Source organism: Athene cunicularia (assembly GCF_003259725.1).
Source record: "Athene cunicularia isolate RWA chromosome Z unlocalized genomic scaffold, athCun1 chrZ_part3, whole genome shotgun sequence".
NCBI classification, from domain to species: domain Eukaryota; kingdom Metazoa; phylum Chordata; class Aves; order Strigiformes; family Strigidae; genus Athene; species Athene cunicularia.
Window position 1 is genome coordinate 764,163 of NW_020799144.1, and position 25,889 is coordinate 790,051.

General features: G+C 39.0%; 2 protein-coding genes across 3 annotated transcripts in view; one reads left to right on the plus strand and one right to left on the minus strand.

Annotated features, from left to right (window-relative positions):
- Positions 1–2,716, minus strand: part of ANKRD31 (ankyrin repeat domain 31) — a 68,045-nt gene extending 65,329 nt beyond the window's left edge. Inside the window, exon 1 of the mRNA XM_026866480.1 lies at positions 2,564–2,716. Coding sequence (XP_026722281.1) covers positions 2,564–2,716 — 153 coding nt within the window. The remainder of the gene's footprint in view (positions 1–2,563) is intronic.
- Positions 7–25,178, plus strand: HMGCR (3-hydroxy-3-methylglutaryl-CoA reductase). 2 transcript variants are annotated; one of them, XM_026866574.1, is made up of 20 exons: positions 7–298; positions 7,993–8,186; positions 8,548–8,659; positions 9,207–9,294; positions 9,406–9,490; positions 10,951–11,056; positions 12,407–12,513; positions 12,931–13,047; positions 13,550–13,701; positions 14,567–14,811; positions 14,952–15,124; positions 15,593–15,787; positions 17,221–17,379; positions 17,523–17,680; positions 18,729–18,834; positions 19,788–19,958; positions 22,327–22,467; positions 22,561–22,719; positions 23,023–23,177; positions 23,329–25,178. In XM_026866574.1, exons 2-20 carry the CDS (start codon positions 8,022–8,024, stop codon positions 23,381–23,383), a joined length of 2,649 nt encoding a protein of 882 aa, XP_026722375.1. In that variant the 5' UTR covers positions 7–298; positions 7,993–8,021; the 3' UTR covers positions 23,384–25,178. The 2 variants fall into 2 exon arrangements, with proteins under 2 accessions (XP_026722375.1, XP_026722376.1); XM_026866575.1 differs by lacking the exon at positions 7–298 and adding an exon at positions 306–328.
- Positions 25,179–25,889: the final 711 nt, after the last annotated feature.

The window sequence follows — 25,889 nt, forward strand, 5'->3', positions numbered from 1 at the left end:
CCGCGGCAGGCCAGCGCCCCTGGGCACGCTGCCGTTGCGCAGGGCTCGTCGGCTCTGTTCGGCATCGCGCGGCGCCTCTGCGGCTGCGGGGGGGAACTCGCCCTTCCCCATGCTGGCTTCCAGCGCTCTGCGGGGAGGCCCGGCCTAGGTCCCGCTGGAGTGCTGGGCCTCCCCGCCTTTCGCACGGGGTCTGACGGGCTTTAGTGATGGGCCTGCGTGGGGGTGGTTTCCCTTTTTAAAAACGGAAGACGCTACCTGACAGTTTGACAGACTCCGTATGGTGTCCTGTGCTTTTCAGGAGAGCTCTGCACAGGTTGTTTTAGCTCAGATATTTTTGCCACTCGGTTCCTTTATAATACTGCAGCTATTGCTGAGTCAGCCAGCAAGAGATGGGAAATCTGTGCTGATCTAATAGATGATATTGCAGATGGTTGCTGTGAGCTTAGCGAGAGGTGTGACAAACCTTCGGTATTTAAGCGAATGGTCATATAGTTACGAGGCACATTAATGCTCTAAAGCATTGCATACAACCAATCTAGTTTGTTTTTTAGACGCTGCTTAAGTTTTTGGTGGGTTTGTAGTTGATTTTGTTTGCATTCTGTTTTGATTGGCAGAAATGATTGCTTTACTTAATAGTCTCCTGAAAATTTTACACTGAAAACAAAGCAAACAGGAAACGGGTGGGATTTATAAAGTAATCCATTTGAACCACCGTTTTGAAATTAAAAAAAATTATGTTAATAATCAACTTCAATATTATGTCTTGCTAATTCAAGCTATGAGTCAGTGTAGCTATACAAATATTTTAAACAGAATTAGAAATACAAGCTCATCTTGTGCATTGAAATGGTTTTTTTTTACAGCACTCTGGCAGAATCAGTGTATTAAATCTTCATCAATATTTTCTACAGATGTCACCTGCATAGCAAAAAACCCCATACACTTCAGGCAGGTTGAATAAATATGAAGGCTTTAAAGAATCCTTTTATATTAGGAGTTTCTGCCACTCAGTTAACCCCAAGAGCAGCAGTGAGTCATCCCGTGGTTCACAGCAGCAGTTAATTATAAAACATAAGCTAGTAATAGATAGTATCATTATTTTCATAATCAGATTAATGCATTTTTCTCTAATTGATTTGTGTGAAGCCATTTTACACTTAATAGTTCTGCTTAGAAATGTGAAAAATAGTATCTGAAGAAAGGTTTTGAAATCTTTCTAGCTCTACTAACAGTTTGTTAATTGCCTAGATAATTATTTCAACTGTCAGAATTTAGGAGTTGTATTACAAGTTTTAGGGCAGGTAGGACTATATAGTCATGTAGTAAGTACTAATCCTGATTTTCCTGAAATAGAGTGTATTCAAAATTATTCATATTTTCATAGGACATTGCTATGCCTTGTTTTTGCATTGCTTCAAACTCTAGCACTAAGATATTCCTCTGGCTGTGTCTTGTTTTACTTTTCCTAACCAAAACACACCTTCCATTTTGCTGAGGAAAAACTATAGGAAATTTGGAACAGTTTTGCAAGAACATGAATTTATAAAATGGTGTGTAGTATATTGCACAGGGAAGAACAAAGGATAATGTTGACTTTAAAAGGGAGTGAGTTTATTTTGTTTAAAAAAAAAAGGCTTTCTGTCAGGAAATAGAATAATTTATTCATAAGGCAGGCAGTCCTCTCACTGATTTTCCCTGTTTGGTTCCATGACCAATGAAAATCCTTCCACACCTTCACTGCAGAAAAAAGATATATTGGTGCTGTTGGTTGTCATTGGATTGAGGTTGGCATTGGTAGGAAACCAAGATGATGTTGGTATCTTCAGGATCACTAAGCAGATAGATTTGCCCTGTCTGTTAATTTTGCCATTGAATGACAGCTTCATTTTTTATGTCCAAGTGAAAGAATATCCTTGATTAACTCATCTAAAGGTACAGTACAGAACAGATAAACTAGGATGTGGTTTTTGTAACTGAAGGATGTACAGAACATCTGTGTTCTGAGTTAAGTGAAAGAAAGGTGTGAGTGTCCTGGTTTCACCTGAGATACAGTGGAATGTTCCATTTTTTATAACTTCATGTGCAGTGTATGGATGAGGGTGGACCAGGAAGCGGATTCTCCCTTCTGGGATTCTCACTTCCCTGAGATGGCTAGCCGGGAACGGGCTGGGCATTGGTCAGTGGGTGGTAGGCAATCACATTGTGTTACTCATTTGTATATTCTGTGTTTTTCAGTCTGCCAAGCCTCTCCATGTTTATATTTTAAGCATCATCCCCCATGCTAAAGGGGTTTTAACTAATTGGCTTGCTTGATTGTAGCACATGTCTCACATTCATGGATAGCCTGTGCAGTAGTGTCCATGGTTAAGTCCATCCCTTAATCACAAGCCCATCTATCTGTTGCATCCCTTCCCTGATGGCCTGAGGAGTCATGGGCCCAGTGAGCAAGCAGTTTTTCACCTTTATGTTGCCAGTGCAGATCCACTCAAGCCACCTTAATCTTAGCAGCTTGATCTACCTGTTGGTTGTTCTGATGTTCTTCAGGGGCCCAGCTCTTGGATACCTGATCATCTATGTGACATACTTTCACAACCATGTTCTGTACTCGAGCAGCAATATCTTGCCAGAATTCCACAGCCCAAATGAGTTTACCTCTGCGCTGCCTGTTGCTCCATTTCCACTGCTGTAACCACCCCCACAGGGCATTTGCCGCCATCCATGAGTCGGTGTAGAGACAGAGCACTGGCCACCTTTCTCGCACAGTGATACCCAAGGCCAGCTGGGTGGCTTTTACCTCTGCAACTGCCTCGATTCTCCTTCATCTTGAGCAGCTTCTGTGGCCTGTTGTGCGGGACTCCACACAGCAGCCATCCACCTTCGATGTTTCCCTACAATGGACAGGACCTGTCAGTAAACGGGGCATATCACTTCTCATTATCCAGTAGTTTATTATGTGGTGGGGCCTCTTAAGCACGTGTCAAGTCTTCCTCCGGTGCATTCCAAAATCTTTGCCTTCTGGCCAATTTGTGATCACATCCAGTATTCTTGGGCAATTGGCATTTCCTTATTCTAACCTGCTGTGTGATCAGTGTGACCCTTTTACTCCACACAGCATCAGTTGCATGGTGTATAGAAGGGACCCTGGCTTTGAACACCTAGCCCTGCACTGGCAGTCAGGGTGCCAGGAGGAGCTGTGCTTCAGTACCAACCATTTCCAAAGCAGCCCGAACCCCTTCGTATGCTGCCACTATCTCCTTTTCAGTTGGAGTATAGCAGGCCTCCGATCCTCAGTATCTGTGACTCCAAAACTCCAGGGGTTGGCCTCGTGTCTCCCCTGGTGCTCTCTACCAGAGACTTCAGGTAGGTCTGTTCTCCTCGGCTGTGGTGTAGGGCACATTTCTTGACATCTTGTCCAGCCTGGACTGACCCCAGGGCTACTGCATGAACTGTTTACTGTTTAATTTGTCCAGAGACTTGCTGTTGCTCAGGGCCCCATGTAAAATCATTCTTTTTCTGGGTCACTTGATAGAGAGGGCTTACATTCGGTCTGTAATGTGGGAAATGCATTCTCCAGTATCCCAAAACGCCAGACAAAGCTTGTGCCATTTTTGCTAGTCAGTGGGGACATAGCTTTTGTTCTATTAATCATGTCCATTGGAATCTGACGACGTCCATCTTGCCAAATATTCCTAAAAACTGAATCTTCTGTGCAGGTCTCTTGACCTTACTCCACTTGATGGCAAAAACAGCTTTCAGAAGGATTTGGATTATTTTCTTCCATTTCTTAAAAATTTCCAGTGCTGTGTTGCTTCATACAGTGATGTATTGCACCGTCAATGTATTGCAGGTGTTCTGGAACTTCACTCTTTTCCAGTGCAGTCTGGATCAGTCCATGGCAAATGGTGGGGCTGTGTTTCCAGCCCTGGAGCCGTCAATCCCAGGTGTACTGGATGCCCCTCCAAGTCAAAGTAAACTGTGGCCTGCACTCTGCCACCGAAGGGATTGAGAAGAACATATTAGCAATACCAGTGGTGGCATACCACTTTGCTGTCTTTGACTCCAGTACCTACTGAAGCTTTAGCATGTCTGGCACCACAGCACTTAGTGGTGCTGTGACTTCATTCAGGCCCTGGTAGGCTACTGTTAAGTCTCCACTCTCCATTAGACCACATGGCTGTTAAAGAGTGAGAGAGTCCTGCTGATCACCCCTTGGCTCTCCAGTCAACAAATCAACTTATGGATAGGAACCAGGGAGTCTTGGTGGGTACGATATTGCCACCAGTGCATTGATGTAGTAGTGGCTGGCACTTGATCTTTAACCCTCAACAACTCCACAACCTAAGGGAGCTGGGAGAGACCCAGCAAGGTTGACAGCTCTTTAATTTCCTCCATCTCCAAGGCAGCTATACTGGAAGCCCCCATAGACCCTTTGGGCCCTTCAAATACCCTCTCCTGAGGTAGTCTATGCCAAGGATGCATGGAGCTTCGGAGACAGTCACAGTGGAGTGGTTTTACCACTCAATCCCTGTTAAACTCACTTTGGCTTCTATCGTAGTTAGCTATTGGGATCCCCCAGTCCCTCCAGGAATACAGATGGGTTCTGCCTCTTTATAAGTATTTTTATTCTTTATTATTTCTTTGTATACCTTTATTCTTTCCCCCTAGATAAGGGGAAAGACTCCCCTTTCGTGATTGTTTTTTTCTTGCAACACATGTACCTGCTCTTCTAAGATCAAGGCAAGTTTTCCTTCCCATTTTCTCCTGTCTTCTCCATAGTCACGCCAGCAAAACCACAGCTTCCCCCATGGTGTGTACCTTCTGTCTTTGCTGTCGTGAGCGGGGGCACGCTTACCTAGCTGAGATCCTAGTCTGTGCAGGTGGGGAGTAGGACATACCCTCTTTGAATTGTAGTAACTCCTGGGACAGTTTCTCGTCTGGTATGTCTGGCAGCCTCTCCACAGCTGTGATAAGGGAGGAACAGAGACTTCCTTTGTCTTTCCGGAGCTGGCAAGCCAATTCATCTGCCATTGGTCTCTCTTCATCTCTCCAGTCCATTACTGCTTATGTGTTGGCATACGATGATGGTGCACTCTACAAACTTCCGACACATGGGCTGGGTGCGTTGGACTTCATCTGGATCTGTGGGTAACTGCTCGTTATCCGTATCATTGTAAATCACCTCCGGCATGTCTAGTTCCCTCAGGTATTGGATACCTCTCTGCGTGGTGGTCTTCTTGCTTGGGTGACATACAACATCATCTTTGAAGGGATACCTTTCTCGCATGCCTCGCAGAAGTCACCTCCAGAGGCTGAGGGTTTCTGTCTTTTTTCCAGTTGCTTTGTTGATGCCCCCTTCCCTAGAAAAGGATCCCAGCTGCCTGGCCTCCCTACCCTCTTAATTCCCAGCTACTGCCTCCATGATCTCAGCACAGGAGCAGCCATGTGTTAACAGGCTCACCTGGACAATGGCTGAAACGCTTTTGCCGTGTCTTGCAGCTCAGTCAAGGGTAGGGACTGGGTGATGTGCTGGGCTTGTGTGGTGGGGTGTTTGGTGGTGGGGGAGGGGGCTGCAGTGGTGGCCCTCTGTGAAAAGCTTCTCAATGGTCTCCCACCAGCCCCAGCTCCAAGTCAGACCCGCCTCCGGCCAAGGTTGAGCCTGTCAGTGATGGTGGCTGCACCTCTGTAATAACCTATTTAAGGGGGACCTGGGAGGTGTTTTTAACATGTGATAACACATCTCACTCTCCCGCTCTGTCTGTTAAGTGGTGGTGGTGTTAGTGTTTGAATTAGTGATGGTCTTTTTCTTCCCTAAGCCTGTCTCATGCCCATGACCATAATGGGCAAATCACCCCTCCCTGTCCTTATCTTGATTCCCGAGCTTTTGCTTTATTTTCTCCTTCCCATTCCTGAGGGAAAAGGGGTGAGTGAGCAGCTGCATGGTGCTCAGTTGCCCTCTGGGCTCAAACCATAGCAGACGATTACTTCTGGTTCTGCCTCTTCCTCCTGTTCTTGTGATGGCCCTGGTTCATAGTCATCTCTTACAAAGCAAAATTATTTTCTTTGTTGTATTTGTTCTGTATAGGAGCAACTGATACCATCAGGGGTTGGTTCTCTGATTCAGCTGCAGCGTCTTGTGCCGTTGTTGTTGGAGTAGCTGCAGTGCTTGCTGCTGGGGTTAGAGGGGCTGCAGTGCCTGTCACTTTATTGTCACATCCAGAGACCTTCTCTTCCCCTGGAGGGTACTGATTAGTGTTGAACAGGGCTCAGCAGGCATAGCCCAGGCCGCAGCACACATTGCAGTGATTTGTGTCTCTCTGGAATTGCCAGGGTGATGGCATACTTCTTCCAAATGTCTACTATTTTTTGGGGATTCTGCACTTGTTCAAGGGTAAAACTTCAAACCATTGCAGATGCCCACTGTCCTAGGTACTTGCCCATGCTGTCCTATACAGCTTGCCACCTGTAGCTCTCCAGCCTGGGGTGGGTTTCTGGCTGATACTCTTATATAGTTCCTTAACCCTGAACAAAACCTGAACCATGTTCAGGGACATGCTGGCTCCTAGCAATAAAACTATATGAGTTTCAGCAGTCCAAGGATATTAAAAATTTTTGAAATTCTCAAACGCGATTGTAATTAGCCTGGAGGAAAAGGGGAGGGTGAAGGAAGGTGTCTCCCCCGTGGACTGGCTCTGGAGGAGAAGAGCAAAGGGTGTAACTGTTAACCCTTTCTGCTAGATGGTCCCCAAAGCACAGAGGTGACGACAGTGCTAAGTACAAAGACCGGACTAGTCCCATGACTGATAACCTTATTGTGCCATAAATCAGAGTTATGTAGTACGGCAAAGCAAAAATCATAATCCACCTCCCACGGGTGATAAGCAGCAGCATGGGGACTATATACTATATACAGCAAGTGAGGTGACGTGTAGCACAACTGTAAGAATGAGTACCAGGATTCTTAAGAGCTAATAAATCGACATTGTGACAAACAACTGTTAAGCCAGTGTAATGAATTCTGATAACAAAATTGTCATAACTTGCTCTGGCCAGATCTGTCATTATCTCAACCCTTCGTGCCCCATGTTGGGTGCCAAAAGGACTGTCATGGTTTAAACCCGGCCGGCAGACAAGCACCACACAGCCAGTTGCTCACCCTCCCCTGCCCAGGGGACGGGGGACGGGGCGAGGGCCAATTGCAGGGGTGAAGAGACTCATAGGTTGAGATAAAACCAGTTTAATAATGGAAATAAAATAATAACAACAATAATAATAGTAATAGAAAATACAAATGACTAATGCGCAATACGATTGCTCACCACCCACTCACCGATGCCCAGCCCGTTCCCGGCTAGTGATCCCAGAGAAGTGAGAATCCCAAAACCTCAATCCTAGAAGTGAGAGAGCAAGCTTGCCAGTCAACTCTTATCTATATCCTGAGCATGATGTTCTATGGTACGGAATACTCTGTTGGCCAGTTTTGTTCCAGTGCTCTGGCTCTGCTCCCTTCCAGCTTCTTGTGTACCTGCACCCTACCAGGACATGGGAAATTGAAAAGTCCCTCATTTCTTAGCAACTACTGAAAACATCAGTGTATTATCAACATCTTCTCATAACAAATCCTGTAGTAATCCAAAACACAGCACTGTTTGAGCTTCTAAGAACAAAACCAGGAGAAAGTGTTATCAAAATTATGTGTCAGGAAGATACTAGGTGATGTTAAGAGTGATGGAGACTTACTAGTAAGACCTTGAAGAAACAAGGGAGATGTATATTAAAAATAAAAGTAGATTAGGAAGGCAGGAGCAGATCATACTATACTTCAGAAGTTTAGAAAGAAATGTGTTTTATGTAGAAGGTGACATTAGTTTCGTTACTCCTCTGTTACTTAACTGGTTTGGGTTTTTTTTTCCAAGGGATGACTTGTAGAAATTTATAGAGCTCTATCTTTTCCTTGAATCTTGTAGTTACTTATTTGAAATATTCTTGTTGCAGGTTCAGTATTTATAGAGAAAGTCTTGAAAATGTTGTCCAGACTTTTTCGAATGCATGGCCTTTTTGTTGCCTCTCATCCATGGGAAGTCATAGTGGGAACAGTGACTCTCACCATTTGTATGATGTCCATGAAGATGTTCACTGGGAACGATAAGATCTGTGGTTGGAATTATGAGTGCCCCAAACTTGAAGAAGTAAGAATTTTAATTCATGTTACAGTACTTAGTGTTAATCAGTAGAATATGATTGGGTTGTGATGTTAATTATCTATGCAGACACTTTTTTATTGCCTTCTTTTCCCATTGTGTACAAGCAATGATGCGTGACAGAAGGTTTTCATTATATCTATCTTTCAGTTGCTCAGTAGCTAATGAACAAGGACTTTATATTAATAGTTTGCAATATTTTAATTTTTTAAGACTGACTAGTAGTGATAATTACTTTATTCTTAGATGCCATCTTTAGTACAGCTTCACAATGGATTTTTTATTACTGAAACTTAACAAGTTACTACTTAGTGTAAAAGCTAACTAAATCGTTTTGTATTTCAAACAGGATGTTCTGAGCAGTGACATCATCATTCTGACAATCACACGCTGTATAGCAATCCTTTATATATATTTCCAGTTTCAGAACCTAAGGCAGCTTGGGTCAAAATACATTTTAGGTACTGTATATAATTTTTGTATTTGCTGTATGCATTTTTACAGTGTTTTTTAATATAAATTGGTAATAAATATTAGAATTTAACACTTACGTATGTAAGAGGGTTATTTTAATTATTTGCCAGATAGCAAAATAAGTGTTCTGCATAGCTCAAAGTGCAATCTTTTTTAAAGAGAGAGATTTTGTAGAATGATACAAACATTGGAAGTGTAATTCTTGAAAGAATTGTTCATTGTGTGAAACACTTAAAAATATAGAACTGTTTAAGCCAGTTTTAAATTTTGCTGATAATGAATGAGATTTATGGGGTTTATTTCTTATAGAATTACTTTGAATGCCATACAAATTTTAGATTTAAATACATGTATGAAAATACCATCTACTTCAGTTTGTATCTCAACTGCTGTTAATGCACTCTGAGAGATGATAATTGTATTTGTTTGCTTCAGGATTGATCAGGTATAGTTTTGGGGTTTTTCCTTTATTTTTTCCTTAGAATATATATAAACCAAAATTTTTCAATTAACTTTTTTTTTTTTTTTAAAAAGGTATCGCTGGCCTCTTCACAATCTTCTCAAGTTTTGTTTTTAGTACAGTGGTGATTCACTTCTTGGATAAGGAGCTGACAGGTTTAAAGTAAGTAATGAATTGTTGTTGTTGTTGTTGTTATTATTATTATTAATTTCTTACCTTTTTTTTTTCCTGTACAATAAACCTTGAATTTTAACAGATGTCTCTTTTTTTCAGTGAAGCTTTACCATTCTTCCTGCTTCTGATTGATCTGTCAAGAGCAAGTGCATTAGCCAAATTTGCACTCAGTTCCAACTCACAGGTCAGGGGGGGTGTATTTTTTTGTTTGTATGGGGTTTTTTTATTATTTTTTTGCAATGGAGCTTTTGAATTTAATTTAATGTTCAAAGAATAATATTATCACTTGGTAGGGAGTTCAAACTAGATGACCTTCAAGGTCCCTTCCAAGCCAAACCATTTTTTGATTCTGTGAATAATCCAGGTGGAGAGACATACAGGTGAATACCATATTGGTGATATACAAAAAGGATTAGATTTAATCTGGATTCTGTGTTCTCTTGTCTTCAATCCAGGTCAATGTTTAAATGAATAGTGACACCATAAAATTAGTGTGCATAATCATGTGAGCCAAGTTAATTGTATGTATGAGTACTTTAGAAGTTCAGAACTTTAAAGAAGCAATGCTTATGGGTTTATTAAGGAGCCTAGAGTTCCTAGACTGAAGTCTTTTAGAAAAGAGTTATTGATCGAAAAAAGTTAACTTCTATGGCTCAGCAGTATATAAAGAAATGTTACAATGTTGATACTGGAAAAAGCATATTTCTAGACAAAACCTTAGCAGAACAAACCTAGCATATATGTAGACAGAAACGTTCATGCTCTTAATGCAATTAACAGCACAACAGGAAAGATTGACAGGACATCTTGCTTATCATTGTAATATTTTTTTCCTAATATTCTAAGTTCTGAAATAAAAATATATTTATTGAAATCAATTTGTACCCACAAAATACCGTATATGGTAACTGAGCATACTAATTGTGACAAAAATATTGTATATTTTAACATACTGTAAATTAGAGTATATTGCACATTATATATCCAATATTATTATAGTGTGCTGTATATTATTTTATAATGGTTGTGAGCACAGAATTTTTAAATTCATTTTCAAGAAAGTACTTTACAAGTAGGTTTTCGGCCTTTTTCCCTCTCCTCCCAAACCGCCACCACCACCAAAACAGCAGACTTAGAGTTTGTCATGCCAGGCTTCTGGAGGAAATCCCTTTTATCCCCAGGGGAAAGTTGTAGTGTCTTTTATGTCATCTTTTCTGTCAGCTGAATCTAGAGAGTTAAGTATAAAATAAAAAAATAATGAAAGTTAGAGTACAGATACGTGGTTGCAAGAACTTTTGAAATGCCATGACATAAGTAGCTTCCATTTTATGCCTCAAAGTGTTGAAGTCCTTTTCTCTGAGGGTACTTTAATTCTGTGCCCATCAGTGTTGTAGGAGCTTAGAAAACTGGTGAGCCAAAGCTAAGAAATTAATTGAAATTAAATAATCTTGTGTAAATAAAGACTGTCAAAGTACAGTAACTTATGGTAAATAAAGCAATTAAAGCATGTATTATCTCATAATTATTAATTTTCAGTGTATGTTTTGTAAGGCCTTATCACCGTACTACTCAATGTACTAATCATGTACTCCCTTAAATTTGATTTTTATCTTTATGTTAATGTACAGAAATTTTTCTTTTTAGGATGAAGTAAGAGAAAATATTTCACGTGGAATGGCAATTCTAGGCCCTACATTTACACTGGATGCACTTGTAGAGTGTCTTGTGATCGGTGTTGGTACAATGTCAGGTGAGTGATACAGTCTAGGGTCTAAATCTTTTCCAGTTAGAAAAGACTTTTGAGATATTGAGACTTTCAAATAATAGGTGTTGATGACTTAATCCATTTAGCTATTTATTTACCGTCCTAATTAGCCCGTATTACTAGTTTTCTGCTGATATGAATAATATATATATGTTGAAGAGAAATTTGAAATGCAGATAAGAGCTTTCCTTGAGCATTGTGCAGTAGAAATGGACTTCTGTGCAGCTGCTTTTATAAAATTAAGACCTTCTATCATTCCCATCATTCCTGTTAACATCTTAGAGTAGCTGCTAAAACTTTCTATTGGGCATTCTTAAAAATTAGTTTCACTTTCAGTACATAAACACCTGTTTCATATTCTGGCAAAAAAATTAGTATTTCTGAAAATAATTTCAGACAAGGAAAGTTACTCTACTTCAGTTAAAAATAATCAATCTACTGTTTTTTACTGACCCCAACTTTTGATCTTCATCCGTTCTGTGAAGGAGCAGTTGTCTTTCCTTAAAAAGAGAACAGTTAAATGTAATAAGCAAAGGATTTTCACATGTAAATAACTAATTACTTTGTAAAATAGTCATTTTAATCCATAGTTAGGACTGAAGTGGGGTTTTGTTTGCATGTTTGGTTTTGTCTGTTGTTTTTTATGTTTGTTATTTTTTTTAAACTATCTTACAGAACTTAAAGGCATCTTTCAAAAGCACTTGCTATTCAAATCTTTTGGACCTTTTCAGGATATTGTATATTAGTAGGCTGTTTTCCTATTCTAGAAAGAAAACCCTAATTTTGGTGTAGCATAGAGTTGATTTTATATATTTTTTTTAAAGGTTTGTACTGTTAGTGGTTTCATCTTTACTAAGGCCGTTCTGTAATGCATATGCAACGTGCGTGATTGACTTCTTCTGGATACCAGGCTTGTTAAAGAGTAGGTGGGGTATACACTGTTTCTTATTGCCTGAACACTTAATTGGACATCTTTAAGAAGGGATTTTAGTACATAATGTCCGTTATTTCTTTACTTAGATATATTAAGAATTTCAGGCTTTCACTGTGAAGCTTTAAAATATTGGTGAACTGTGATTATTTGTATGTATTTAGAATTACATTTTTAAAGTTTTCTGTAAATACCATACCATAAGTATGTACCGTGCTCAGAATAAGCCAATACACAATGACTAGGTCTTAACATGCTTGTTTTTCATTAATCTAGCCAATTCATTCTATACTCTGCTGTGTCAGTTTAATGGGGGTTTTTTCTTACTTCTGCAACACTTTTTCAATTATATAGCAAGCGCATTGCATATTCAAATGTAGACATTTTCTTCTTTTATTATGTAGGTGTACGACAACTTGAAATTATGTGCTGCTTTGGCTGTATGTCTGTTCTTGCCAACTACTTTGTCTTCATGACCTTCTTTCCAGCTTGTGTGTCCTTGGTATTAGAGGTAAGACCAACTTCAAGATAACATCAAGCTTTGTATTTTGACCCTGTGCTTCTTGTAGGCTGTACATTTCTTCATGGAGTTATAGGTCAGCATGTTTGTCTTCCTTTCAAAGTGAACAGATGGAATGTGCAATAAGATTTATAGTGGCTCAGCTGATAACAGTAACTTGTTAATGCCACTGTAAATGAGTTACAGTCAATGAGTTCTGATCTAAAGCAGAGTAATTATATTGCAAATTATTGGCTGTCCAAGGTTTTTCACTATTTAAAGTCTAACGTAGGCTACACAGTAGACCGTAGGCTAACTGTTTTGGTGGAAATTTCTTAATCAAATAAAAATATAATGTGGAAGCTCGCTTGTTGGTTCTTCTAATATGTACTAAATAGGATCTATTTTAAAATTTTGTTACTTTTGCAGCTTTCAAGAGAGAGTCGTGAAGGGCGCCCTATATGGCAGCTTAGCCATTTTGCTCGTGTTCTGGAAGAAGAAGAAAATAAGCCAAATCCTGTAACACAGAGGGTCAAAATGATTATGGTTTGTGGCTCTTTTTCACCTGTGGTTATGCAATCAGTAAGGTGTCCTGGTGCAATGTATCAAGCTTTTGTTTTCTACAGACTTGTATTCAGCTCTTAGTCTAGTTTACCATGGTAATTTTTAATAACAACCCCTGTATCCACTCCTAAAGCCTTCCTGTGTGTGCCATTTCTGTGCTAAACACTCAAGGCTTTTTCATGTGTACTAATTCCTGCCCTCTTGCCCCTACAGTATCCTCAGCTTCCTTTGCTTATTACTTGAGCAAGAGGAAGGATGTGGTGGGACAAGTTCAAAGCTATGAGTGTTACAACAGACCAGAAAAGATGTTGATGAGAAGTGTGGAAAATCAGCCTTTAGCTTTAGACTTTTGAGGCGTGGGAAACAAAAGAATCCCAAAACCCCAAACAAACGATAAAAGAAAATGTTTAACCTTAGTAGGTTAGATGCCTAGTTACTTTTGAAAAATTAATATTTGTTATGTTGTCTTTTGTTTTTAATACAGTCGCTGGGTTTGGTTCTTGTTCATGCCCACAGTCGTTGGATAGCAGAACCAGCTGCTCAAAACAGTACTGTAGAAAATTCAGTGGGATTAGATGAGAATGCACCAAAGAGAATTGAACCTAATGTTTCCTTATGGCAATTCTACCTTTCTCGGTAGGTGACTTCACAGAAGAGAAGTGTTTCCTTTATTAGGGTGTATTTTTCAGTGCTGCCAAGCTATGGTCCTAGGATACAACACTTGTAAACTTGCTGGTCTGACCAGTGTAGGATTTCTTGGAAACAGAGATGATGTTTCATAAGAATTACTTCAATATTATGCTGTTTGTCCAATCTCCTTGAAGTAATTGAAGATTGTTCAGGAGCCAGCTGTCCTGCATGCATTAAAACACTGCCTTTTTCCACTAGCACTGACAACTTTCAGAGCACACTGAAAAATACATTTTCTGACTGCACTAGAGTAATTATTATGCAGAGCTTCTGATCATTCAAGTGCAAAAAGTGCAAAAGCCATGTCACTATTGCTTTTCCTTCAGCTCAGCTGAAGTTAGCAGCACCTCTGGTTCCATATTACTTCTGAAAACTCAGAACTGTCTGGTTTACGTTTTTTTTCCCCACTTAGCAGCTCAGCATGTGACATAGTAGTCATTACTGATAGAAGATGATAACTGAAACTTTCGACCTTACTGCTGGGCGATAGGTGTTACATCAATTTGATGTAGCTGTTAGTGACTATTTTACAGTAATTTTTCTTACTGGGACTGCTTTTTAGCTAAGATGCAGTAAACATTTAATGATATCTGAAAATTCTTATTTTGTTAATAATATAAAGAATTATTTCTCTACCTTAACTTAGCATACTTGAGTGTCCTGGTAGAACATGTCTTTTGAAAGGAATTTCTGTAACTGTATGAATTATGATGAAACTATTACCCTTTCTAAAGCAAAGGGATGTCAGAATGCTGTTATAAGCAACAGATTATATATACCATGTATTTACTTTTTGATTTGTCTGTTTTAGAATGGCCAGTATGGATATTGAACAAGTAATCACTCTTGGATTAGCCCTTCTCCTTGCTGTCAAATATATTTTCTTTGAGCAAGCAGAGACTGAATCCACACTCTCACTGAAGAATCCCATAACGTCTCCAGTGATGGTCCAGAAAAAGGTCCCTGAGAATTGTTGCAGGAAGCAATCTGGGCTTACGAAAAACAATCAGAAATCTAACACAGTAGAAGAAGCTTTCTTTCCCAAAGATGGAAATGGTAATTTTTAGCATTTTAAAGTCAGAACTAATTCCTGAGTATTTGGAACAAATAGTGAAATCTGTGTTAGCCTGTTATATTTGGAATCAAAACTTCAAAATTTTGTAAAACGAAGGTTCATTTTAATTGTCTTTATGCAGCTGAAGTCATAAAACCTGTATTAGCAGAGTCATCAACCAAGGCTACATTTGTAGTTGGCAGCTGCAACCCTGTGGAAGCTTCTTCATTTCTTAATGCAAAAGAGGAAGAAATTGAGTTACCTAAAGAACCACGTTCCATCGAGGAATGTGTTCGTATACTTGGAAATGCAGAGGTATTGAAAAATAACTTGTTTTTTTTTAACCTCTACTGCAACATCTGATTTAAGAATTCTTACAGTTTATTTTCCAGCTTTTAAATGATCCTGTTGATTGTAATGTAATTCCTCAGAAAATTACATAACTTTAATAACTTGGGTGGGAGGTCACGACTAAAACAAAACCCTTTCATAAGTCACTTCTCCTCCAGTCAGTCAGGGTGGAGGGGAGGGGGGAGGGGAATCAGTTTCATCATTCATTACACACGAAGACATTGAAGCGTCGTCATGTACATTTGTAAGTGGGTTTCTGAGTAAAAAGTTTGTGATTGTATCCTGGCCTGCTGTAAATCCTGACATGGATAGTTGGTTCCTTTAGATGTACTCTGACAATGTCAAAGTAGTTACCCTTTTTTGTCTGGCAACATTTAAAAGGATTTTCACCAAGAGAATATGTACTTTTTCTCCCACCCTTTACATTTCCAGAAAGGAGCAAAATGCCTTACTGATGCTGAGGTTATCAGCTTAGTTAATGCTAAGCATATTCCTGCATACAAACTGGAAACCCTGATGGAAACTCAGGAGCGAGGTGTGTCCATTCGCAGACAGATGTTGTCTAAGAAACTCCCTGAACCCTCATCTTTGCAATATCTTCCTTATAGGAATTATAATTATTCTTTGGTAAGTAAAAGGCAGACAGGTAAAACTCACTGTAAAACCATTTTCCCAATATATGGAATACATGCTTGAAGTGATGTGTATGAATTAACCCTGAGTTTGGTCAAAACTGATGTACAAGGGGAAAAAAGAAAAAGGCAAACATAAGTGTCACGTCCCGCTCCAGCGAGGGGGACAAGTGACTCAGATTCGCAAATCCCCAATTGGAGCGGACAACAAGTCTCCAAGTTCAAGCATTTATTAACTACCTACAATGCACTAATTGAACACATGATAACTGGCTAAGTACAGAGCAAGCTGTGGCAAGCAATATAATATGCTTTACACTTCTTAACAGAAAAAAGGAAAAGAGGGAGATAGAGGGAATGGGGGAGTACAGATCACCGGTCTGGGTTCCTGCGCTGCTCCTGCCGGCGAGGATTCCAGGAGGCAGCTATCTTCTTCGCTGGCATCCGTCGTCTTTGCTTCACTGCTCTCTCCAGACGGCCGGGGGGGGGGCAGGAAGAGGGGCAGAGAGAGAGAGAGAGCCCTTTCTTCTCCCCTTTGATTTATACCCACTTTCCTTGGGTCCATCCCCTAGGTCAACCCACAGACCTACGTATCCCATGTACAGGGAGGAGTAAGGTGTTTCATGGGATGATGTCACTAGCATGATCAGGACAGCCCTCGTTAGCATATTGAGGGGTGTCAACTTTAATATGCATTTCGTGGATAATGAAGCAAAGTTCGTTCACTGGACACATGGCCCTTGAAATCTGCCCAGGTGCCCCAGGGCAGAGCCGTCCCATCTCCACAGGGCTCTCTTCCTCCAGATACATCGGGCAGCCTTATCAGCTTCGGCCTCCACAGAAAGCACCCTGTGACTCATAGTTTTGTCTTGGGAGTGTTTGAGGCAAATCTTCAATCAGCCTCAACTTTTGCTTTCCCAGGCTGTTTGTCTTAGTTTTTCACAGGCCTGGTTGCTCGGCTCTCACAATAAGGCGCTACCATTTATTGCTCTTGATGCCTTCAAACTTAAGGAGGTGGGTAAGTTTTGTAGCTTACCCCAAAAATACTTCCTACCAAAGTATGCAGTTACCTTACCTCAGAAATACAGAATTCTGCTAATACTGAGCCTGAGTTCAGCTGAATGATAAAAGTTACCTTGAGCTCAAGTTAAAATCCAAGTTTATTTAAAATTCAGTATTAGGTTTTTATTAATAGTGTTTATGACTTAATAAGATTCAATACATCTGCCAAATACCAGACTTGAACAGTATTAGCTGTTGATAGCTGTAGCTGTTAGCTTTTTGAGGTGGGAATTGGTTGCTTTATGGGTAGGGTTGTGGTTTTATTCCTAAGACACATTGTTGTAGTCATGGGCATAATTTGTAACATGCAGTACTGTACCACTGTAGTGTAACCTTAATGATACCTTTTGTATTATTTTTTGTAAGGTTATGGGAGCTTGCTGTGAAAATGTGATTGGATATATGCCTATTCCTGTGGGTGTAGCAGGACCACTGTTTTTGGATAACAAAGAGTTTCAGGTGCCAATGGCAACAACAGAAGGATGTCTTGTAGCAAGCACAAACAGAGGATGTAGAGCAATACGTGTAAGTATTGGCTGATTAGCTTGAAAAACTTTCTATATTATGAAAAATATTTGGGGTGATATGGAGCATTTTTTTTTACTTCCTAAAAACTAAAATCCACTTTCGATAATCTTATTCTGTTTCCTGTGTGCTTTGATTTTTAGCTTGGCGGAGGAGCAAGTAGCCGCATTCTGGCAGATGGGATGACTCGAGGACCTGTAGTAAGGCTGCCCACAGCTTGCCAGGCTGCAGAAGTGAAAGTTTGGCTTGAAAGCCCTGAAGGCTTTAAAATAATGAAGGAAGCTTTTGACAGCACAAGTAGGTTAGTACAGTGGCTATTCTTGCCTTATTTCTTCATCTAGGACTTCTGTGGATGGTAGAAAGCTCCTAATTGGTGGGGATTTTTTGTATACCAAAATATAGGAGATAACATTTTCATTTTCACTATCCAGTGTAGTGTCAGTCTAAGAGAACAGAAGTCACTAAGGCTAGTAATAAACATTTTCCTATGATAAGTGGTAAACGACTGTATCTTAGCAAAAAATACATTTGCATTGTGTAATACTTAATACACTATTTATTTTTTCTACGCATTTAAAACTAAACATAAAAGCTTATTTGGATTTTAGTTGTCACTATGCAAAAAGTAATACAGAGTTTGGAATCTAGCCTTTCAGGTTATATTACTAATGTTAATAATTAATTTGTGACATTCCAGAGAATACAGGATAAACTAATGCTAGAACTGAAATGCTACAAAATGTAAAACACTATTAAAAATGTCTATTTCAAGCCCTGGAGGGTTTCTTTTTTAAGACTTATGATTACTTGCTTTCTTTAGGAAGATTCAGAGAAAAGTTTCCTTTTCAGTTTTGTTTCTTACGAATCTTACAAGAGTCAGCCAAGGACATATGTGTATTTCATCCAGAATCAACTTGTGCTGCTGTTTAAATGCAGTATTTCATGGGTTTTGTTTGACTTGTGGAGGTTGCACTGTTGTTGGACATAGCATGGGTTTTGCCTTGCTGTAAAACTGACATAAGAATTTCCAAAGGCCTCATTTTTAGTTTATACCTAATAGTCAGATGTTTTAAGGAATACAAATAAATTACGTTTCTGCTAGCACTTCAGGATATTTTATTTCATGAAGTCTAAGCATAGAAAACATAAAAAGGCAGTGAACATTGTAAAAGTATTTACTCGAGAAAACAATGTGCGTGGTAACTGAAGGGGGGTTTTCTGCACTGAGGGAGGAGGAACATAGCATTGTTAACAGCACTATCTGCAATGATTTTTTGTCCTTTTACCACTTAAGGGAAAAGATTAAATTCATTTTGAGGATTGTAAATAACAGTTAAATTTTCTTGCAGGTTTGCCCGCCTACAAAAACTTCTCATCAGTTTGGCTGGTCGTAACCTTTATATCCGTTTTCAGTCGGGAACAGGGGATGCAATGGGAATGAATATGATTTCAAAAGTAAGGATCAGTTCCCTGGAGTCTGTTTTAATAATTTATTTGTTTCAGAAGTAAATCAATTATAGCCTAACCAATGTGTGACTACCTGGCATGTGAAGACAGAAAGATAAGACATAGCCCTGTTTGCAGTGCTATAAAATAATAAAAATGTTTGACCTTGTCAAGTGTAAACAAGAATAGGATGGGAACGATGAAAGAAAAAAGTAACTTTGCATTTTAATTTTTTAAAAAATTATTTCAAGAAAGTATTCTTGATAATACGAAAGTTAAGCCGGTTGCCCCATTGCTTTGGGCCAAAGATTTTATCCAATAGTAATTGATCTGTTAACGAGGTTTCTCACTTCCTTGTAAATAAAGGATTAGAAATCTGGTGAATGGCAGCAGAGGGGTGTTCTCTAGTTTTGGTGCTTTGCTTTTGTTTTCATGCAAACGTGAAAGAACCTGAGACATGACCCATAGATGGGGGGATTCCTTGTGCTGTTTGAGATTAATATTGATTACCTATTATATATAAAATTCAAGTCTATCAGAACCATTACATAAATGAGTCTGGTCCTGAACAGGTACTAAATATACCAGACCTTTTGTCTGATTTTCTGATGTAGAGAAGCTCTTTCCACTACATCCAGAATGAATTCATTTCATGCCTGTAGTATTTGACTTGGTTCATGTTGTATCTTCAGTAAGCATATGCCCATTCACCTAGAATGTATCCAGAGTCCATGCATATTGGGAAGAAACCATATAATTCCCAAGATGGTTTGAAAAAAGGTAGTGATAATTGGGGTGGGGTTCTTCTGCTGTTTCAGGTTCCTTCCTGAAATTACGTTTTTCTTTGCTATAACTGATGATCTTATTAGACTTAATCTCATCCTGCTGTTCCACTGTCCTTGAGTAGCTTGTTTTGTAACCATAATGATATACTAGCTTTTTACCTGTTTCCCTTCTAACAGGGTACTGAAAAAGCACTGGCAAGGTTGAATGAGGAGTTTCCTGATCTGCAAGTTATAGCTATTAGTGGTAACTATTGTACAGACAAAAAACCTGCTGCTATAAACTGGATAGAAGGAAGAGGGAAGTCTGTTGTCTGTGAAGCAGTCATTCCAGCCAAGGTTGTTAGAGAAGTAAGTGCTTTCTTTTGCCTATTTATAAAAATGCATATATTTTACAAACTCAATACCTATCTTACATCATAAATTTAACTGTAAGTTGCTTTCTAGGTAAGGATAATACCTACATGTATTTTCAGTTACTGTAGGATAAGCCATTTTTCCTGAGATAGTAGATATTTTTTCCTTTCATTGTCTCTTCTGACATAATGTGCATATATTTAGTGATGCATATCTAGCTGAAGGCATTAGGTTTTTCACTTTTTATCTTTGAAAAATTATACCAAAGTTTGACAGATTTTTACACATGGGGTTTTGCCTGTCATTAAACCCAGTCATTCTGATCATTTCACTGTGGGAGACATCGGCCTGTCAGCCCTACACAGCCCCTGAGAAGCAGCTAGGCTTTGATGAGAAAGAGGCCTTTGGAGAAAGATAAGAAACTGCTGAGTTGTGCCAAGGTGGCAGGAAAAAACACAGACAGCTGCAACACTGAATTGTGGAAAAGTACTGAGCTGTGAGGAGTTACTGCCGCGTGAACAGCACGTGAACAAGAAGTTGATTGGTCTGCACAGCACATGTTAGAGTGGTCTTATGCTGACAGGAGAAAAGGTTGATAGCTGTCTAATTGCTGATTTGCTAATTATGAAGTAAGAGCTTTGGCGAGAGCATAAGTACATACTATTGGAAAAATAAATGGCTTTGCTTGTTATAACTGCCATAGAGTTGTGCAGGTCAAATATCCTCCCGCAACAATTTCATTTCACTACAATAAAAATGGATAATCAGGGGCTTCACTTAATTCCAAAGCTGCCTTAGCGTCTTTCAGGAAGAAGGGTAACCTTTATAAGCAGTGCCATTCTTCTCCGCCTGAGCTCAGAAGACAGGCTGTGTGCATCAGATCAAATCCATTGCCTGTTACCTGATTGCCACCACTGGCCATGAGGGACAATATGCAGAGAAAAATTTACTACACCATACTTAGCATAGTCTTCTATCTGCTTGTTCAAGACTTTCTGAATTGGTGCTTCTGTATTTGATGGATTTGTTTGTTTTCCCCCAGTAATTGGTCTAGTCCCTTTTGTGAAACCATGTAAACTTTTAGCACTAGTATTGCAGATGGAATCACACAATGCAGCACACCTTGTGTGAGAACTACCTCCTCTTTGTTGATTCCATTTGATGATGCCCTAGTTTGGTACTGGAAGAGATACTTAAGACTCTTATCTTCACTCTACGACTCAGGATTTTAAAGCTGTAACACAGGCCTTCCACCTTTCCAGCTATTCTCATTTTCAGACTGTAAAGTGCTAGTTTCTCTCTGAGGAATGAGTAAAAAGACTATTCTGGCATGTCTTTGAATATCGTTTTTTCTAGATCTTACTCAGTTCTAAAATTTATCAAATTCTGGGTACACAGTTGGACACAGTATTCAAAGTGTGTGTGCAGGATGGATTTATACATTGAAATAATTTATGTGTTTTGGGTTTGCTTCCTACTAGTTCCCTAATTTTCAAATTGTTAACATTTTTTATAGCTGATTCAGTGGCAATATCTATTATAACCCCAAGATTTCATTCCAGAGTAGTAATGGTGAGCCAATCCTTTGGTAATGGGTATGGATAGGTTTTAGGTAAATTTGGGATGTTTTTCCCCAAACCCCAGCCATGTACATCACTACATTTACTTACATAGAACTCAAATATATAAACTTTGTATTTTTTTTTCAGTGTTGTAGACTTTGTGCATATCTTTGTCATCAGTTGCTATTCCTGCCACTGGAATATCCTAAATTTTGCTCACAGCACTATGCTTTTTTGTTCTCTTTGACCATTTTTATACTAAATTCAATGTAAATCTCTTACCTGAAGGTTTCAAAGTACAGTCAGTATAGTATAAATATGCCACTTAATTTGATATTACCATGCACAATGTTTATTTACTGATGTAGCACAGCAGTTTGTGTCTGAACTCTTGTTTAGCTCTGTATTCTTATGTAGAGGGTTTAGTGTCTGGCACAACTTGGGAGGAGTGTTGCTATCATGTCAAGGTGAATTAGTGGGATATTTCTGCCAGGTTGATTTTGTTTGTTTCATTCTGAAGCTAAACAAGGATTTGAAATGGAGAAAGTAGCTGGTGAGCTTTTCTTAAAGGCCTGTGCAAGTCCAAACCCTTCACACTGACTCTCCCATTCTTTCTTGGACATTGTAGACTGCATTCAACAGGGCTCCTTTTGAACAAAAATATAAGTAGATATCTAGAACAATGATTGAATCGAATTCCATATGGAAGTGAACAAGGGGCAAGGGCTTATTAACCATAAATAGAGTATTTTGACTCTTCCCTAAGGAATGGTGTAATAAAAGTGTATCACTTTGTCTAGGTATTGAAGACAACTACAGAAGATATAGTTGAAGTCAATATAAACAAAAATTTGGTGGGTTCTGCAATGGCTGGTAGCATAGGTGGCTACAATGCACATGCAGCAAACATTGTGACAGCTATCTACATTGCCTGTGGTCAGGTAGGTTTGTTTTGCACCAATTCGGGGGCGTTTGTAGCTCGTTAATTCTTAGTTGAGTGTTCTGGTTTTTTGTTTCTCCTTCCTGATCTGAAGGATGCTGCGCAGAATGTAGGCAGCTCTAATTGCATCACTTTGATGGAGCGCACTGGTTTCACCAATGAAGACCTGTACATCAGCTGCACAATGCCTTCTATAGAAATAGGAACTGTTGGCGGAGGCACCAACTTGCTCCCACAGCAGGCCTGTTTGCAGGTATAAAGCAGAAAGTTTTAAAGCAACTTATCTTCTTAAATCAAAGCTTGCTTTCATGTTGTTTTATGGTGTCCGAGTAATGTTGTGGGAATGGGGCCTATTGAAGTTTGGTGAATTTGACATGAAAATTTTAGAATTATCTGAGGAATTGTTTTCATATATCTAGTTTCTAAAGCTTAAGGTGTTTAATATTAAAGACACTTAAAGCTAGTTGATCGGATATAGTTTGGAAAGCTTTAATACTAAATTTAGCATACATTTACTTAGATTTCATAGCATAACGCTGTATACTTTTCTCTCCAGATGTTAGGGGTTCAGGGTGCAAGCCAAGATAACCCTGGTGAGAATGCTCGTCAGCTTGCTAAAATTGTTTGTGCTACGGTGATGGCAGGTGAATTATCACTAATGGCAGCTCTTGCAGCTGGGCATCTAGTCAGAAGCCACATGATCCACAACAGGTAAGAAATGGAAAAATTCTTGTCTTCCTCTGCTGTTCTGCCCTTCTGTCAAGTACGCAAGAGTCAATAATAATTACACAAATAATCGCAGCATATAACAACAGTATAACATTTTGACTATCTAATGTAATTATCTTACTGTTTTTACTAGGTCAAAAATAAATCTACAAGATCTTCAAGGAACCTGCACTAAGAAGGCAGCTTGAATACTAAAATGGCTTTGAAATTAAGAATTGTTCTAGCAACTGACCAGATGCACAGGGGAAAAAAACCAAAATCTGTGAAGTTTAGAATGAAAATCACCTTCAACTCAATGATGTTGGTGTAAGATAAACTGAGAGATCAATGGACTTCTGTGACTATTTATGCCTTTGACCATCTTCAGTGGTTAAAGATGACTTCATGAAAGAAGTCCTGTCAGATGTCTGGAACATGGCTTCAGAATTCTTACTCTTACACATCATTTTTGAAAGGGTCAGTCATGTTTTTACAGGTTGAGATTATTTTGACTGATAACCTCCTGGTTGAGATTATTTTGACTGATAACCTCACTGCCAAGCTGAAAAGTGATGTAATGTACTTAGTACATTTAGTTAACAAAAAAAAAAGTTGGTCTAAACTTGGCTTGAATGCACTGGTCCTTGCCATCTTTATTTTCTGGTTTGACAAGGATGTCTTTTTAAAGTGATGGCAAGCCTAAGCACTTCCCGTGAACTCCTGTTTTCATTTTGTTCACCTGTAAAACTTAGGTCTTAGGCTATAAGACAATTCTACTGAATCATATCAGATTTATAGAAACCTCTGTTTATACACAGTACTTAATTTGCTGCTGCTTCAGCTAAGCAGCATTTAGTGATTTAACTCCACAATTTAGGTTATTCCTTTATGGAAAACCTGTGACCCATAAAGTTCTGAAGTGTTAAATATAATCTGTACTGAAGTAGGGAAAAACAGTGTCTTCAACTGTTTTGTTGTTTTGTTCAGGTAGAAACTGGTAACTCCAAAACCAGTTACATATTGGGTACTTAAGCAAAAGCAGTTTCTCAAACTTTCTTTTGATAGGAGTGCATTCAGACAACATAAGTCAAGAACAGATGTTTACACTTCTTTTAAAAGAAGTCTCTTAAGGTACAGTGTGTTTGTATATTCCTAATTATATTTTTTTTTTAAGTGTTTGATACACACTCCCCAGGAGTAGGTGTGTATCCACTGCTGAAGCTGAAAGAAAGTGAAACCAGAAAACCACACTGGTCTTTAACACTATGTTAAAGAACAGTGTTTTTTATGTTTTATGTTTTAATTTCTTTGAAACTTTTTGAGGGGGGAATATTTATTTTAAGAAGAAATCCTTTTTTTTTCAATGAAAAGTACTAATTAAGAGAATTCAGTGAAAACAAGCAGTTTTTGTATTAAAATACTGTACTTGGACCAGTGAAGCAGTCTCAGGTGTTCTTAATGTAATACAGAAAACCCAGGTTTATTTTGGTTTGATTCACCTTTGAGAATATTGTTAAATGCATCTCCCTGCCTAGTTAATCATAGCAGGAAAATTGTTAATATGCTTGATGATGGGGGGAGGGGGGTGGTGGTGTTTGGTTTGGGGTTTGTTTTTTGGGTTTTCTGGGGTGTGAATCAGTGGATTGCACTGGGTTTCTTGCAGGAATGCAGTGGCATTCTTAAAAGAGTGACTAGCAGAGGTGCTCTTGTGCAAATTTGATGTAAATCATGGGTTGTTTTGTAGTACATCAACACATTAATATCATTGTAATGAGCTCATAAAGCTAATGTGCAAGCATGAAGACATACTACATGCTAGATATATTATGATAGCATGTAAATATCATGAATGTTTTATCTTCCTGCAGTATTGTTGCTAATAGCTACCATTTTATTTAAAGAAAATTGAAACTACTTTGCTTCTATGTTCATTCAGTGATCTTATTTAAAGTAACACTGTTCTGGCAATAAATGGTGGTTCAGTGTTCATTTTGGTGGATTTAACTGACATTCTGTCTTGCAGAATTAACGTTTTGTATTATTACTAAATTGTGTACATTTTGGTACAGAACTACTTTTTCAGTTTCAGTAAAACCATGGAAAACATATTGACTTAATTGTGGTATTTTAAGCTTACATCATGACCTAGTGACATACTTAGTAGACAACATAAAGTAAGAGGGTTAAGGAAAATATGACTGGTGTACAGTACTAAACACAGTGGGGCTATCACACCAGCTCACCTTGCTTGCAGAAGCCTATACTCATTTATTCTCCTCAAAGCTGAATTATGCAGTTTGCCCAAGTTGGAAAACTAATTCATTGCAGCATTAGCGATACCTTCTGCCAGGGCCTATTTTTCCCCTCTTTTCCTCACTTGTAGTCCCAGCTTCCATGCTTGATCTTGGTAATGTCCATCCATCTGTATGGGGTCTGTATTCTTCTTCAGTCTCTTCAGCACTACAGGTTTTACATCAGAAGCAGAGGTTACCGTTTGAAATATGTTAGAACATTTAGGGAACTGAAGCACTCTTGTTTCTCTGCATATACCACGGTAGAGCATTTCAGCATGACTGCAGAGTTTGTGTTACAAGACTGTTTCTTGTACTGAAGCAGTGTTTTGCATCCTTGGCAAAACCAAACCAGCTGTCTGGAATGAAGTTTCTAGAGCTGCTGTAACCTAAATGCTATACTGTTAAAGCCCTAGAAAAATAG